We start from the raw sequence: 16,782 nt of genomic DNA on the forward strand, positions 1-16,782 counted from the left end.
GTAATATTTATAAAATTAATTTTACCATTTTTGTCCATATTTTTCAACAACTATAACCATTGATATATTCAAATGGATGGATTAAATAAGTCATAACTTTTAAAATGGGAACATGGTCTTACATGAACTCTTCCCCCTCACATTAGTATTTGCACATGATAAGACATGACTAATCTAGCTAAAATTCATTGAAATCTCGCGACTCAAGTTCTTTTAAATATACCCCCACCGTCTTATTCTATATGTCTACTAGAATTAACAAGGCTTGACTGAAGTTATTTTGAATTAAATTAGTATTATTTTATAAAATTTATATATTTAGAAACTATATTAAACGTACTATAAAATATAAAAATTTAAATTTAAAAAAATAAAGAAATAAGCAAAAAGAAAAGATTAATTTGACAAATAAATACTCCATTTGTCCCATTTTATCTGTCCCACTTACTATTCATTGGTCAACCAACTCTTTCTTCTTTGTTTATTTTCTTTATTATTTTTTACTTATTTTTAAATTTGATTTTTTGTATTTAATAGTACTTTTAGTGTAGTTTCTAAATATATAAATTTTGTATATTAATACTAAATTTAATATTATAAAAAATTGAATTAAAAATAACTTCAGTCAAGTATTGTTAACTGAACCAGACATACAAAATGGGACAGAGGGGTAGTAAATAAGACGGGGTAAAATGAGATAGAGTGAGTATAATTTAAGGTATTGGCAAAAATAAATATGTTTTTAAAATAAAATGTAAAATAGTTTTATACAGAATACGGTAAAACAATGGAGCATCCCGCAGGGGATAATAACACCCAACTAACGGCATGGTTAAGAAGGCAAACACCGCACCACTCCAGTACTAACCCCCAACCCACGCTGTTCTTATCTTTTTATTTTTATTAATTTTTTTTTTCTCTCAATTTCCTTCTTCTTCTTCTTCTTCTTCTTCTTCTAATCTTCGCTGTCGCTTTCTACTCTCGTCGCCGACCGCCGACGTTTCAGATTCCGGTTATCCTCCCGTCTTTTCGCCGGAAAATCTGCCAGATCTCCGCGACATTCGTCGCCAATCTCTCCCGCTCTATTTCTGAGATAGCACAAAATTTCGGTTGGGGTTGATCGCTGAACGATGGAAGCTTTATGATGAATCTGTTGCAATGCTTGAATAAAGTTAGCGCCTTCACTCCACGTCTGGGAAGAATATTCGTTTTCTGGTGTTTTTCTTCAAGTTCTATCAACACGTTTGAAGAGAGGAGGAGGATTCTTTATTTCTTTTCAGAATTCGTTTTGGTCAGATTTACAATTTTCGAATCTGAACGAAATTTCGTACAATAAGCTGGGAGTACAAATTGTTTTTTTTTGCTGTTAATTTTCGAATCAATTTTGGAAATTCTTGGATCCCACATTATTCTAGAACACGCAGTTTCCTTGTGCGGTTTGAGGTGAGATTTTGACGAATAAAATATAGGGAACTAAAAGTGAGGAGGGAGGTTGAATGTATGGGGGGATATGTGCAGAGGAGAGGGAGAGGAGGAGAGTGAAGTAGGGAAGCAGCGAGAAAGGAGGAAGTGGGTGATAGGGGCAATGGGGATTAAGACGGCGACCAAGTTCGGGGATAGTCGGGTGGAGAAGCTAAAGAGTTCTGTGATTTCACGGTCGAGAATGAAGCTGTGGATGATAAGGGCGACCACTTCCGTGCTATTGTGGACTTGCTTTGTTCAATTGACGACATTGGGGGAGACTTGGGGGCCGAGGGTTTTGAAGGGCTGGCCTTCCTGTTTCTCGCAGGACTCCGCTTCGGCAATGCATCTCAGTGCGGTTCGAGATGTCCCCGCTAGAGTTCTTCCGCCCAAGAGTGAGTAGATTATCTGCTGCTTCTTTTATATTCCTGCTTTGGTAACTTGATTTTCGCTAATCTCTCTGCGATCTGATGGTTTACAGTTCCTGTTTCGATCCAAGAGGGCAAGGAAAATATGTATATTGTATACGCCTTATAGAAGGGATATTCTACTAGATGTCTAGATATAGGTGTTAGAGACTGTTGATTATAGATGAGAAACCTTGTAACACATGTAGTTGAGACAATTGAAGATCATTATCATTCTGCATGAGATAGTTGTTCTAATTCTATTCCAAAAACTGGGACTTACTTATCCCTTCAAACTGATTTGTATTTCCTTTTGAATTGATCAACTTGCAAGACTGATCTTTGATGTGATTATTTCTCATCTCAACCCAGGGCTTTATAAGAACAATGGCTACCTGATGGTTTCTTGTAATGGAGGCCTTAATCAAATGAGGGCAGCGGTATGTGGTTTATTTCACGTTGGTTTGTTATAGCCGTGTGTGGCCTCTGATTGGTGGTGAATTTGAAAGTTCAACCGTATTTTGTTCTCTTTTTCTTCTGAGGTTGCAGATATGTGATATGGTTGCTATTGCAAGATATTTGAATGTTACTCTCATAGTTCCCGAGCTTGATAAGACCTCTTTCTGGGCTGATCCAAGGTGTGTTAATTATCTAAAATTTCAAAGTTTCCGGGTCGAGAATTCTCTTAAGTCCTACCCCCTTCCAAGAAAAATCCCTTCTGCTCGCTTTTTTTATTTTGCTGAAATTTTACTAATTGCTAAACATGCAGTGAGTTTCAAGACATATTTGATGTTGATCATTTCATCACATCCTTGAGAGATGAGGTCCGGATATTGAAAGAGCTACCTCCAAGGCTCAAGAGGAGAGTGGAGCTAGGAATAATCTATACCATGCCACCTATTAGCTGGTCTGATATGTCTTATTATCAAAATCAGGTTGATCTTTTGATGGCTTCTTCCTCTTAATTATCGTGTCCTACCTTCTTTTCACCCTAACAATATATTTCTGATAGCAGATTCTTCCTTTGATACGGAAATACAAAGTGGTCCACTTGAATAGAACTGATTCCCGTCTTGCAAATAACGGTCAGCCCATGGAAATCCAGAAGCTGCGTTGCCGAGTAAATTTTAGTGCCCTGAAATTCACACCTCAGATTGAGGAGTTGGGCAGGAAGGTTATCAGTCTTCTAAGGAATAAGGGTCCTTTCATCGTACTCCATCTCAGATATGAAATGGACATGTTGGCTTTCTCTGGTTGCACACAGGGATGCAACAAGGAGGAGGCAGAAGAGTTGACAAGAATGAGGTAAACTCCTTTCCTTCCTCGTGTTTTCCATTATACTAGGCCTTGGTGTTGGTGCATTAAAATTTTTACCAACTCTCAATGGTCACGTTAGGTATGCTTATCCATGGTGGAAGGAGAAAATCATCAATTCGGATTTGAAAAGGAAAGATGGTTTATGCCCTTTGACTCCTGAGGAAACTGCTCTTGCTTTAAGGGCATTAGATGTTGATTCTAATGTCCAGGTTTACATTGCTGCTGGAGAAATATATGGTGGAGAAAGAAGAATGGCTAGTCTCATTGGATCTTATCCAAACGTGGTTAGTGGAGATGGTGGAATTCAACTATATACAGTAGCTTTTAATCAACTGGACTTCGGATTTGATTAACCTTATGCTTGGTGGTTGTTTTTACACAGGTTAGAAAGGAGACACTGTTGGAGCCTTCTGATCTTAGGTTCTTTCAAAATCACTCATCCCAGATGGCAGCACTAGATTATCTTGTTTCATTGGAGAGTGATATTTTCATTCCTACGTATGACGGAAACATGGCTAAAGTTGTTGAAGGACACCGCAGGTACTTTCGCCCAACAATTTGTTTTTCATTTTGTTTTTAAGGGTAATTTTTTAATCTCTAGACCGAACAAAAATGCTTAGTTTTGCTGCTAATGAAGAATGCTGAGTTTTGATCTCGTATTGAACTTGTTATAAGTTTTGTCTGAGATTTTAATCAAAATAGACACTCATCCTGCTAGTGCTACTACATTGTTTGTTGTCAGACATCTTGGGTACAGGAAGACGATCCTTCTGGACCGAAAGGTTCTGGTTGAGTTGATAGACCGGTACGATGAAGGGTCATTTACATGGCATGAGTTCTCTAATGCTGTAAAGGAATCTCATGCTGGTCGCATGGGAAACCCAACCCGGAGGTTGGTTATCCCAGACAGACCGAAAGAAGAGGACTATTTCTACGCCAACCCGTGGGAGTGTTTGGAGGATGTAGCAGCAAGAACTAGTTTTTAAGTCCCCGATGGCGCTGGTGGGTTGCGCAATGTATGTATACACACACTACCACTCACTGCTGTTGTGCAACAGGTTTAGACAAAAGATTAGGTCTCTGGGAAAGCAGCCACCACGGGTGTAGTCCAGTCGGGTGGGGGAGAGACGACGCACTTCAAATGGTCCTGAAGCGACCCTCCCCGGCAGGCAGGCAGGCAAGCGGAGTATATTTTATTTTAATAAATCCAAAAAAAATTCAATGTATAGATGCCGCCCTGCCATTGCAGGGGGGCTATATTGACCGAACTCAACGGCTGTGTACACAGAGGGATGAAAAATATAGATTTGTTTCATTGGAACCATTCATCCCCACCCCCTTAAAATTCTGTGTTTTTCGATTTCAAATCCTCCCATACAAATCTTATGTATATATTCCATGGAATTCCGTCTTGTTTGTTGTTGTTATTGTTCCTTTAAACTAAATTACAAGTTGAGGAAAAAAAAAGGGAAGATAGGGCCAAATTCCTTCATGATAAGAGAGACTATTGATTGGCAAATGGCAATTGTAAAATAAAATTTGCCAAGGTTACAAATTTTAAAATTGCTATTTTATGTTAAATATATGGATGAAAAACACTATTTTCTCTATATAATAATCTAGAAATACTATTTTCGTTGACTTATTTGTACCAAATATACAATAAATTAATCGATCTTGTCGCAAATCATAGATGACATTTACTCATGCAATTAAGATCATAGATGCCATTTACTCGTGCAATTAAAAATATAATGCAGAACTCGAGTGACATAGTGGAGGGAGCGTGATTTTTGTACCAGAGTCAGGAGTTCGATTTTTATTAATACCCTCTTAGTGTTTTTTTTTTTTTTTTTTTTTTTTTTTTTTTTTTTTTTGCATTTTTGGTTCCACGATTATGGTGTCACTAACAAGTTTGATCCACGATTTTTAAAATTTGTAAAATTGGTCCACGACTATGACTTTCTTAGCAAATTTGGTCATTTCGGTGCATTTTTCGTTCAATTTTTGTCAGAAAATTTTATTCTCCATTTTAACATGGGTAATATTATCTTTTCCATCTCACAAACTAATGACATAAATAAATAAATTAATTGAACACAGCCATTTGTACGGTGATTGAAATTAAAAGTCACCCATTTCCAATTCCAATTCCAATTCCACTTTCAGTTTCACCCTCCTCGTTAAACGCCAAAAATTTTTAGTTGTTTATTTATTTATTTATTTATTTATGTCATTAATTAGTTTGTGAAATAGAAAAGACAATATTATCCTTGTTAAAATGGGGAGTAAAATTGTTCGGCAAAAATTGAACGTAAAATGCACTAGAAGGACCAAATTTGCTAAGAAAGTCATAGTCGTGGACCAATTTTACAAGTTTTAAAAGTCGTAGATTGAAGTTGTTAGTGACACGATAGTCGTGGGATCAAAAGTGCAAAAAACTCCCCTCTTGATTTTTTATTTTTTATTTTTGGTGGGATCCCCTCTTGATTGAACATGTTCACAAGATTTTTTTAGTACAGTTTATTTCTACTATATAATTTACAAACTATTACACAAGAGTAAGATTTACTCAATGCATACTCTCAAGTAGTAATTGCGCGCCCTGGTCACCCCAAAAAATATATAATACAGAATGCTAATCAATTAATGTTAGATATTGGAATTTAGAAATGGTATAATTAAATACTTTTGTACACACAAATTGACTCGATCTAGAAAAAAAAAATTAATAATTAATAATGACTATAATTGAATAATATACCAAATTATTAAAAAGTAGGTAGGTGACCTGAGCTCATGTCATGGTCCATGGGTCAAATTTTGTTATATTTGCCAAATGACTTGACAAATTAGCATTCTGTATTGAAAGCCACTTGGGTGGTGGTGCATGTTTATCTTAATTATATTAATAATAAATTTATTGAACAAAAACCAATTTAAAGGAATCATATTCATTCCATAGTGTTAATGCTTTTTGTTAGGTGAGGTGGGATTGTCGTGGCACATTTATTTTATTTATTTATTTATTTATTTATTTTTGTTAACTATGAAAATGATATGCTAATGTATTCATTTAGGCAAATTTTATTGTCGACCATGCTTCATATGAGCAACTTAGACTATGAAGTAAAAAAATGTCGTATTTAAGCTCGGTCCTATTATTTTATAAGTCTGGGACATGACACGAAAAATAGGCCCTCCCTATGAAGTTAACATATATTTTCGTACTTAAAATTTAAGTTACATAAAAAAGTTTTTAACAATTAGGCCCCTAAACATTTTAAAGTTGCAATTAAATCTGCCCATCAACATTGTATTTTGGTACAATAAAGACTGAAAGCTGGTTAGTGACTTGCTATCACAGGTCACTAGGATTCTGCCAACCCTCTGGCAACACTCCGACGCAAATTCTGACAAAAAAAAAAAAAAAGAAAAAAAAAGAAATCGATGATCGGTGGTCAAGGAGAAGGAAGGTAAGGTCGCCTTCTCACTCTAGAAGGTGACCGGTCGCATTCTTTGACTGAGAAGGCGACTCTGGGTCACCTTCCAAAGTGAGAAGGCGATGTTAAGCTCGAACCTAAGACTTTCGATCTTTATGAAAATCAATGAGTAAGTTAAGAATAATAAACAGTTAACGGAATATTTCGTTACTAAGTTTACACTGACGGAATACCAGTGTATTTAGGAAAAGTAAGTGATATAATAGAGGGTAAAATAAGAAAAATAATAAAAAATACTAAAATCAAAATAATATGTACAAATAATTACACCAATATTTTTTAGTTCCCGTTAGGGGCCTAACTTTATTGGCTCTTATTAGGTTTGTAGATTGTAGATATTATTAGTATACCTCAAAGAATTAAAACCCCGTAACAACTCCAACCAAGTTGGTCTATTGGCTTGGCAACCACAAAGTTTTAAGTTTGACTCCTAGTAGGAGCGACTTATTAACTTTCTTGATTTGAGTGAGTTAGTTATGAGCAACTTAAGTTGGTTTATTTCTTTGTGGTCCTTTGCTGGGTAAGATCACATGGTGAGATTTTCCAAACAAAAAAAAAAAACAAAAACCTCTTTGTCTAAAAATTTTCACTTTTAATTTCGAATTGAAAAAATTACCATTTTGGTCCCTCAATTGTTTCTCAACTATAAATGTAGTTTCTAATTTTCAATTTCAACTAATTTGATCATCGAATTGTTTAAAATTTCACCAACCCTTTCGAGGGACAAAATAGTGATTTTCCTATTTTTAAAATTTCTTTAATTTGATCCTCGTAGGGTTTAATTGATAAAATTTTAAACAATTAAAAGATTAAATTATTTGAAATTAAAAACCAAAAACTACATTAGCAGTTGAAAAACAATTGAGGAACCAAAATAGTGATTTCCTCTTTCGAATTACAATAAATTGCCTAGGATCAGGGCTAGCTATCTAACTTGAATGGAATTTTACCAGGGTAGGTATGTTACTACACTTGATTTAGTTGCACCGGCACCTAGATAAGGTTTGTCAATCTGTCATGGGTTGGGTGGGGTTGGTAAAATTCTGTCCAAATTAGGAGTGCCACAAGTTTTTCTTGAGAGCCATTTAAAATATGCGATGGGTTAGAGTTAAAAGAAATAAATTTGTAATTTTGTGAGGTATCATCATTTATAAGTTGAATTTTTGCCACAGGCTAGGACTCAGAACCCTTGTTTTGCGATTTATAATGGTTGATTTTGGGACCATCAATAATGCAGTAATGATTATGGTTCTAAGTATAATGATTATACCAACTACCTTGTAGTGTGATGGGACTTAGAGGTTGGTTTATAGGTTCCAACTTCGGTAGTGAGGCTTAAATTCTTTGGACTGAAAATGTTTGAGAAAGTATAGAACATATATTACCTTGCAATAAATTATCAGTACATATTTTTTTAAAAAAAAAAAAAAAAAAAAACCTATAAGGAGATTTGAGTTTTTTTTTTTTTTTTTTTTTTTTTTTTTTTTTTTTTTTTGGAGTGCTAGTGACTCTATTACAATGTAGTATCCGTTCGCCCACTTCCACTAAGGTTCAAATCCACAATTTCTCATATGTAAATTCAATTTTGGTGTCACTAAACCAGAAGGTCTTGGCAAGAGATTTGAGTTATTGCCCTATCATGTATCATATCATACATCGGATTAAGCAGTAAAATAAAGTGAAGTGGGGGAGAAGAATGCCTTAAACTACGCCACTTTGCCCCCACTTCACCGATTATATTATTGTGGTGAAGCACTTCATTTCCAGTCACCATAAGTGCTAATTTAGTGCATTTCTTTTTCTTATTTCTTAATTGGCTGCAGTTTGAAAGAATTTATTGAAGCCATTGTTGGTGCCAATGTTCAACATTTCAACAACATTAATCACAGTTCTTGTGATATTGATAAGAGCAGCCATTGTTTTTGCACAACAAAAGTAATACTATTTTGTAACTTTAATAAAAAGAAATAAATATATTTAAATATAATTGTATGTCTTATTTTTGTCCAAAAAAAGAAAAAAGGAAAAAAAAAAAAAAAAAAAAAAAAAAAGAGAACCTCCTCTAGATATGGATTTTATTTATTTATATTTTTTAGATCGAGTATGGTATGGTACTATATAAATATATAGAATTCTAAAAATTTCCTACAATTTATAGTCTTGCACTTATTCACATGCCAGTCATTAATTATCTTTAGCTAAGCTTTTTGTACATTATTTGGCAAAATATCTTTTCCAAAATGTTGAATCCCCAACCTTCAAGGCTACCACGCCCATACTCGACGATGGAATACGTGGGAGGAGGTAAATCACGGTAACTCAGTGGCTCAGCAGACATAGCCAAATACCGGTGCGCACAAGGAATTTGTCAACTTTGAGCATAATTACCACACTGCCGTTGTCAAGTTTCAAACTTTGGTCTCTTCTCTTACATACTGCTTACTAAACCACTGAGTTAAGCTGTGCGGGCTTATTTGGCAAAATATCTTTTTTCCTGTTGGTTGATATTTGATAACTCCAGTCCAAGCTCATTTGATCCCATTTTTTTTTACCTTTTTTCCCCCCCCCCCCCCCCCCCCCCCCCCCTTTCCTTTAGCTCCATTTTATGCAATTCTAAGTGAGGGTAAATATATGACAACTATGCATAAATCTAAAGGAGAAAGGGAAAGAGAACATCAAATTTATAGTGGTTCAATAATGCCTACTCCACTATCTAAGGGCACATCCCTTAAGATTTCTAACTCTACTCTCCGAATCGCTTGTTCTTTGGTGGGCACTGCTACCATCCTGGATAAATACCCTTCACCGATGGGTTCACACTCTTCATCGCGTTGATAGCATTTCTACAAACACTAATTTTTCGTAACTTAAAGTAAGACAAGACACCGACTATCTGTCTTATGTGTCCCTTGTGTACCATCATCCCCGATAGCACTTCTATGTCGACCCTTACCCCTTCGTAGCAAATGATATAACAAAAATTCACCCTTTATTGCCAAGGTTGCCACAATAAACTATATCTATCCTTGGCGTTGGACAAACTGCCTCTCACACATCCAATGTTTACACCATAACAAATATGACAAATCATACACCTTACATTTTGTCTCTCAGCTCAGCTAGACTAATAGTGTATACATTGAAGCTCTATGACATTTGGTGCTCAAATAAGACTCAATCTAAACTTAGAAAGGTTAGAGGATGATAAATTTGTAGGGAAATCTTTCTAAGTTTTTATACATGAAGCTTAAAAGAACTAGAGATGGATATGATTAAAAGCAAAGTTTCAAGTATATTGGAAGAAAACCTTTGTAGGATGGATAAAATGAAGAATATGATTTTCTTGGATCAAACTTTCAATGAGATGAGTTAAAAATGATGATGGGAAGGTTTGTGTTGGTCATGAGGGGTTTGAGTTACAAGTCTACAGGGAGGGACAGGAAGGGGTGAATAGACTTGTATAATTTTTAAAATCTTTTACTTTTTGAAAACCCTTAATTCAAGTGAACTTGAACGATAAGTTAACATAAAGTAACTTTTATTAAAGTACTAATTTTTTACGCGCTTTGCGCGAATGAGATAATGCTCAATGATTATTTTTAAATAAGTATTTCAAAGTATATTAATGCAATGTTATATAAGAGATGTGCATAGGTAAATAAATGTTGAATTTGTTTATTTAAATCGGTAATTTAAAGTATATAAATTCGAGATAATATATGAGATATTGATTATAATTGTCATTAAAATAAATGTTTGCAACTTTGTAATAACGCTAGTCTAAATACTTAATTTAAAGCGATAGTCTAAATAAATACTACTTTTGGTTTAAATTTCTCTAATTCTTCTTAATTCTCTTTTGGGTAGCATTGTCATTGTTTTTATCTTCAATACATGTCCTCCCTTTTTTTTTTTTTTTTTTTTTTTTTTTTTTTTTTTTTTTTTAGTAGTGTGTCATGTGCAATTAGGTTAGTGGTGACAGTATAGAGGGATTCATCATGCAATGAGATTATGGTGTATGAAACTTTAGATTTGTCTTGTTGTATATATGACTGAGATTTTAGTTGTAATATGAACTCTTTATCTTACAAAATAGTATTGGTAGTTTTTCCCCTACATGTTTCATGTGTTGTGAGATGTGTGTTGTAGGTTATCATGTGAAAGTATTGAACAAAATATTAATATTTATTATATTTGTATAAAATACTTGGTAAACAAATATAGAGCAAATTACACTTTTGGTCCTATGACTATAGGGGGCGTGTTAATTTCGATCCGTGACTTTTAAACTAACAATTTAGTCCTTTAACTATGTTTTTTTTTAGCAGATTTGGTCCTCCCAGCCAAATTTCGCCGGAAAAAGATAACACATTTTAAATTATTTATAATTGGGGGCAAAATGGTCCTTCCACATCATTTCTTCATTAATCCTAGTGAAATAGTTTTCGTATTTTTTTAATATCGTTTTTTTTTATACTCCAAAACTTATTTTCAATGGCGGATTCCGACAACGAATCAGGAGGGCACAGGGACGGCCACGACGGCGACAGCTCACAACGGGAGCAAGACCGTTTCCTCCCAATTGCGAACGTGAGCCGTATTATGAAGAAGGTGCTGCCTGCGAACACGAAGGAGACAGTCCAGGAGTGTGTGTCAGAGTTCATAAGCTTCATCACCGGAGAGGCGTCGTACAAGTGCCAGAGGGAGAAGCGGAAGACGATCAACGGCGACGACCTGCTATGGGCAATGACGACGCTGGGGTTCGAAGAGTACGTGGAGCCATTGAAGGTATACCTGCAAAGGTCCAGGGACATGGAAGGGGAAAAGAGCGCCATGGCGGGGCGGCAGGAAAAGGACGGCGGCGGTAATGGAAGAAGAAGAACTGACGTGAAAGGACCATGTTGCCCCCAATTATAAATACTTTAAAATGTGTTATCTTTTTCTGGCGAAATTTGGCCGGGAGGACCAAATCTGCTAAAAAAAACATAGTTAAAGGACTAAATTGTTAGTTTTAAAAGTCACGGATTGAAATTAACACGCCCCCTATAGTCATAGGACTAAAAGTGTAATTTACTCATAAATATATATAACATGTTTTGCATTATAACTTTGATATGTAATTACAAGATAATGTAAAAAGAAGATGGACAATGTATGTAGTGAATATAATAAGTTAATAAATTTGAAGGTAATGAATCTTTGAATTGTAGAAAATAAAAATAATATAACTAATGAAATTATATTTCTTTTAATTTTTTTTATTATGAATAATTTTTTTTTAAATAAAGCATTATAGACATCTAATTCTAAATTAATTAAATGCATATGTATTATTTTTTGTTGTAGCTACTAATTGTTTTGAGCGTTTGTCAATGACAATTGCTACAATTGTTGTCAATAGAGGATGATAATAAATAATTCAAACTATACCTATATGGTTACAATAGATATTGTTAATTTGTTATAATGATATAGTAAAAATTAACTTACAAATTTCTTTAAAAGTTTTCATGCATTGATCAAATTCTGATGTGTAAACTTGTTCAATTGGAGCAGTAGGATGTTAACATTGTCAATTATTTGGAAAATGGTCATACCATTTTAGAGTCCATGTGTAATTGTATTTATGATCAACAACTTTGTAGTTAGACCGCGCAGGTCTGACAATGATGTAAGAACAATTTTGTTCAATAAAAAAATAATAGTATAATATTTGTAAAATAATGTACAATTGTACCATTATAAAAAAATACAAAAAATATTAATAGCATAATGACCTAAATCATTCCAATAATGCAAAAACATAATTGAAATATTAAGTTTTGTTCTAAATAATCAAAAGAAGATTAATTAAATTAAAAAAAAAATTAACCTACATTTTTAACAAATAAAAATAATGTAAGAAAATCAAATGATTTTTAAAGTTCATGATTTATAATCTTTGATGCTCAATTTTGAGTGCTATGTATTTAGTCGGGCTAATTATTTGACCAACATCTGAAAGTGATCTTAAATTAAGTCGAAAGCAAAAAGTGGTCGAAAAATAGCAATAAAGATTTTTCCGGATACCAAAAGTGATCGGAACAAGGCTTTCGACTTGATTTAAGATCACTTTCAGGTGGTCGGAAATTCCATAATTTTCAGCAATGATATATTTTAAAAATAAATAAAGATCGTATGTATATCATTTTGAACTTTTACTGTAAAAGATAATTTGTTTATTGCATTTAGTTAGTTAATTTTATTTTTTTTCTTCTTTTAGTTCTCTAATGCCATAACCTTTAACAATTATTTTTTTGGTCTAATATCATGAGTATCAACTAATTAAATTTGAATTAACTTTAAATTTGTAATACCACAACAATGATTTAAAATATGAATCATACTACCATTATATTTCAAAATAGTATTCTAGAAAAATAATAGTTTAATTTGTTTTTTCCATACCTATTACAAGTTCATATCTCAACACTATTATTAAACACATCACGTAAACTTCAAAGTAAACATATATTATCTCAGACATAGTCTAGATTCTACAGTCTACACTAATTTTTCCAATAAAATAAAATAAAATATGATAGGGGGAAGGGTCAAATCCTTGATTTGGGATCGGGTGCAAAATGAAGAATCCAATTAAGATTTAAAATCCCAATTAATATACTTCTATATATGTTTGAATGATCCAAGAATCCATTATTCTCCAGGAGTAATTAAGTGCCAATAATCCACGGCTCATTGCACTAATGGATAATTTAAATCCACCTATAATTATAACCATTTCTAGGTGGTCCAACGTACATTATATTGCAAACTATTTACATGTATGAGCTTTTCCGACAATATCATGTGAACAAAATATTGTTCATCAAAAATAAAAAGGGAGAGATAAAATGTCTAATTAATTGAAATACTTGTAATTAACCATTAATTGAATTAAATATTTTGTTGATAATCAAATTATATTGGTTCACATAATAGTTTTATTTGAAAAGCGTTAAATACCAATTTGGTCCCTCAATTGTTTCTCAACCATCAATGTACGTAGTCCATAGTTTTCAATTTCAACCAATTTGATCCTCAAATTGTTTATAACTTCGTCAATTAAACCCTTTCCGTGACCAAAATAGTGATTTTCACATTTTTAAAATTTCGTCAATTTGATCGTTGGAAGTGTTTAATTGACGAAATTTTAAACACTTCGGGGATCAATTGGTTGAAATTGAAAACTAAGAACTACATTAACAATTGAGAAACAATTAAGGGATCAAAATGTTAATTTATCCTTTTAAAAAAATTGGTTATTTACCTCCTAATTTGACTAATATTTTAAAATATATCAAATTAGCAAAATATACCGAACGAATCGATTTTAAAAAGAGCGTGTGCATTAGATGAATTGAATTTTTGTTGGTTATTGCGGAGTGAAATTTTTGAGAAATTATTTTATTTCAAATTTTTGAAATTTGCCTACAATGGGTTATTATTTTGAATTTTTTACTTTAAGCTTAAAAAATGCCGTAGTAGTGATAGTTTACTTTAAGCTAAAAAAAAATGTTGGTAGTGGTATAACTATAAATATTAATATAAATATATTTTAAACGTGGCGAATATTCAAATAATTTAATTTGTGTCATTTCGTGCTAATATCAAACGTTTCTTTCGGAGCACATCATGGTCGGAGTAAATTTTTGGTGACATTAACCGGAAGAATAAAACAACTAATGGAATGCATCAAAACGAAACAAGCACACAATATCACATGCTCTCAACAATTTCAAAGAATAAATATATTGCAATATAGTGTATTAAACGAAGTGTTGGTTGATGAATTAAGGAACAATATGGGGGAGATGGGGACATTTGATTTACGGAAAAACCCTCCAGCCGCTATTTGAAAGTGTGATTTGGATAAAATATACTTTATGGTTTTCGTTAGCAAAAGACTATAAGAAGATAAATCAATCTAAATTGTTAATAGTTTATCGAGTTTTCTTTGGGAGCAATTTAATTATCTGACCAATTTGATTGGGATTGTTTCGGAATGTGGATGAAGATAAGATATGATATGATATTTGTGTGTTTATTTAAAGGAATTAAGACAATGAAATGAGGTATACTTCATTTCTTGCCAAGAAAATTAATACGCTATTAAGCTACTTAGCTTATGTTATAAAGGAATAAGCAAAGCTAAGGTTTGGAGTGTATTTATAAATGAAATGAAATTTTAATGAATAGAAATTTCAACACAAAAAAATATTTATCAAGTACTCTGTTGTATATAATATAAATCAAGTGAACATAATGAACCAAAATGTTGATATTATCTGCCATGCTACATAGGTGTATTTTTTTTTTTTTTTTTTTTTTTTGAGTGCTATAGGATATAGTATTTGTTTATAACTACTTTCTCAACCTACTGAAGCATAAATAAAGAGTCAATATTACCCCACTAAGGATTGAACCAATGACTTTCTAATTGGAAGAGTCATTTTATACCATTAAACCACAAGATCATTGGCAAAATTATTATAGTATTTTTCGTTCTTGAGGTTTAATTCATTGGACCTGGCAAATTATTGTGTGGACTATAGTGCACATTGTGTGGACCATAACAAAAAGTACATTTTTAATATATACTAAAAGTATATTATTCGTGTACTGAATGTACATTATACAAAATAATGTATTTTCAGCATTCAAATAATATATTTTCCCTGAATACAATATACATTTTTAATAGGGAAAATTGCATCTTTGGCCCCTGAGTTATACCTAAGTTCTGACTCAGTCCCTGAGTTATGATCGTATACATTTTTAGTCCCTCAGTCATTAACGAAGTGGCGCATTTGGTCCCCGACCAACAAAACTAACGAAAAAATTAAAAAATATTTAAAATTTGAGGGGTAAAGTAAGAAATTCACATTTTATTCTCCTCATATCAAAACCACTTTCACAACATTATTTTTCACTTCTTAGCCTCTTATTTCATGATTGTTCAATTCTAAAAGCATTTCAATAACTTTAGTATGACTTGTTAGGAACCTGGCTCTCGTATAAGGAACCTGTGACTGATCAGTACAAACAAGAGAACACTTGATCATTGTCTTCAAGCATTTAAAATACATCATCCTAAAAGTTTCTGATTTCTCTTACTATTATGTTTAGTAAGAGAAATCAGAAACTTTTAGGATGATGTGTTTTAAATGCTTGAAGACAATGATCAAGTATTCTCTTGTTTGTATTGATCAGTCACAGGTTCCTTATACGAGACTCATGTTACTAACTCGTCATATGAAGATTATTGAATTGCTTTTGGAATTGAAGAACCCTGAAATAGAATACTGGGAAGTTGAAAATAATGTTGCAAAAGTGGTTTCAATATAAGAAAGTGAATAAAATGTGAATTTCCTACTTTACCCTTAAAATTTTAAATATTTTTTAATTTTTTCGTCAATTTTAACAGTCAGGGACCAAATGCGACACTTCGCTCATAACTGAGGGACTAAAATGGATACGGTCATGACTCAGGGACTGAATCGTCACTACCATTATAACTCAGGGACCAAACTCACCATTTTTTCTTTTTAATATATTAAAAATAAATTATATATGTACTAAACGTACATTATTTGATCATATTGTCCACACAGATGTGTGGACCATGATTGCCTTATATGGGGGTGTTCTCCTAATGGCTATTGCTCCGTTTACAAGATTCAAACTTGAAACTTTACATAAAAGATTGGAATTGGATAATAGGTGATGATTTTACCAACAATATCTTATATAAAGAAGGAATGTAGCTACTTATTAGTTTTTGAATATTGTCATGCCACATATTAGTTGGTTCAGCAGACTAATTTGCCACTTCTATTAAGCTTTATTGGGGCAAGTTAGTGGCAATCATTATTGTGTGGATCATGGTCTATACAAATTGTATAGATCATATTTTGTATACTGTAAAATAATATATATTCAATAGAAAAAAATGTACATTTAGTATAAAAATAATGTATATTGTATTCAGGAGATATACATTATTTTTGTACTAATATACATTACATTGTATAATGTACATACAATACAAAAAT

At 32.8% G+C, this 16,782-nt stretch overlaps 2 protein-coding genes across 2 annotated transcripts; both read left to right on the plus strand.

Moving 5' to 3' along the window:
• The first annotated feature begins 1,510 nt into the window (after positions 1-1,510).
• LOC109184171 (uncharacterized protein At1g04910-like) lies at positions 1,511-4,513 on the plus strand. Its single transcript, XM_019334217.1, has 8 exons — positions 1,511-1,856; positions 2,241-2,308; positions 2,418-2,506; positions 2,638-2,803; positions 2,884-3,173; positions 3,265-3,469; positions 3,568-3,725; positions 3,928-4,513. Exons 1-8 carry the CDS (start codon positions 1,511-1,513, stop codon positions 4,169-4,171), a joined length of 1,566 nt encoding a protein of 521 aa, XP_019189762.1. The 3' UTR covers positions 4,172-4,513.
• Positions 4,514-11,109: 6,596 nt separating this feature from the next.
• On the plus strand, positions 11,110-11,605 carry LOC109184094 (nuclear transcription factor Y subunit B-3-like). The gene has a single exon (XM_019334135.1). It carries the CDS (start codon positions 11,183-11,185, stop codon positions 11,603-11,605), a length of 423 nt encoding a protein of 140 aa, XP_019189680.1. The 5' UTR covers positions 11,110-11,182.
• The last annotated feature ends 5,177 nt before the right edge of the window (positions 11,606-16,782 follow it).

Source organism: Ipomoea nil, unplaced genomic scaffold (genome assembly GCF_001879475.1).
Source record: "Ipomoea nil cultivar Tokyo-kokei standard unplaced genomic scaffold, Asagao_1.1 scaffold1250, whole genome shotgun sequence".
Lineage (NCBI taxonomy): Eukaryota > Viridiplantae > Streptophyta > Magnoliopsida > Solanales > Convolvulaceae > Ipomoea > Ipomoea nil.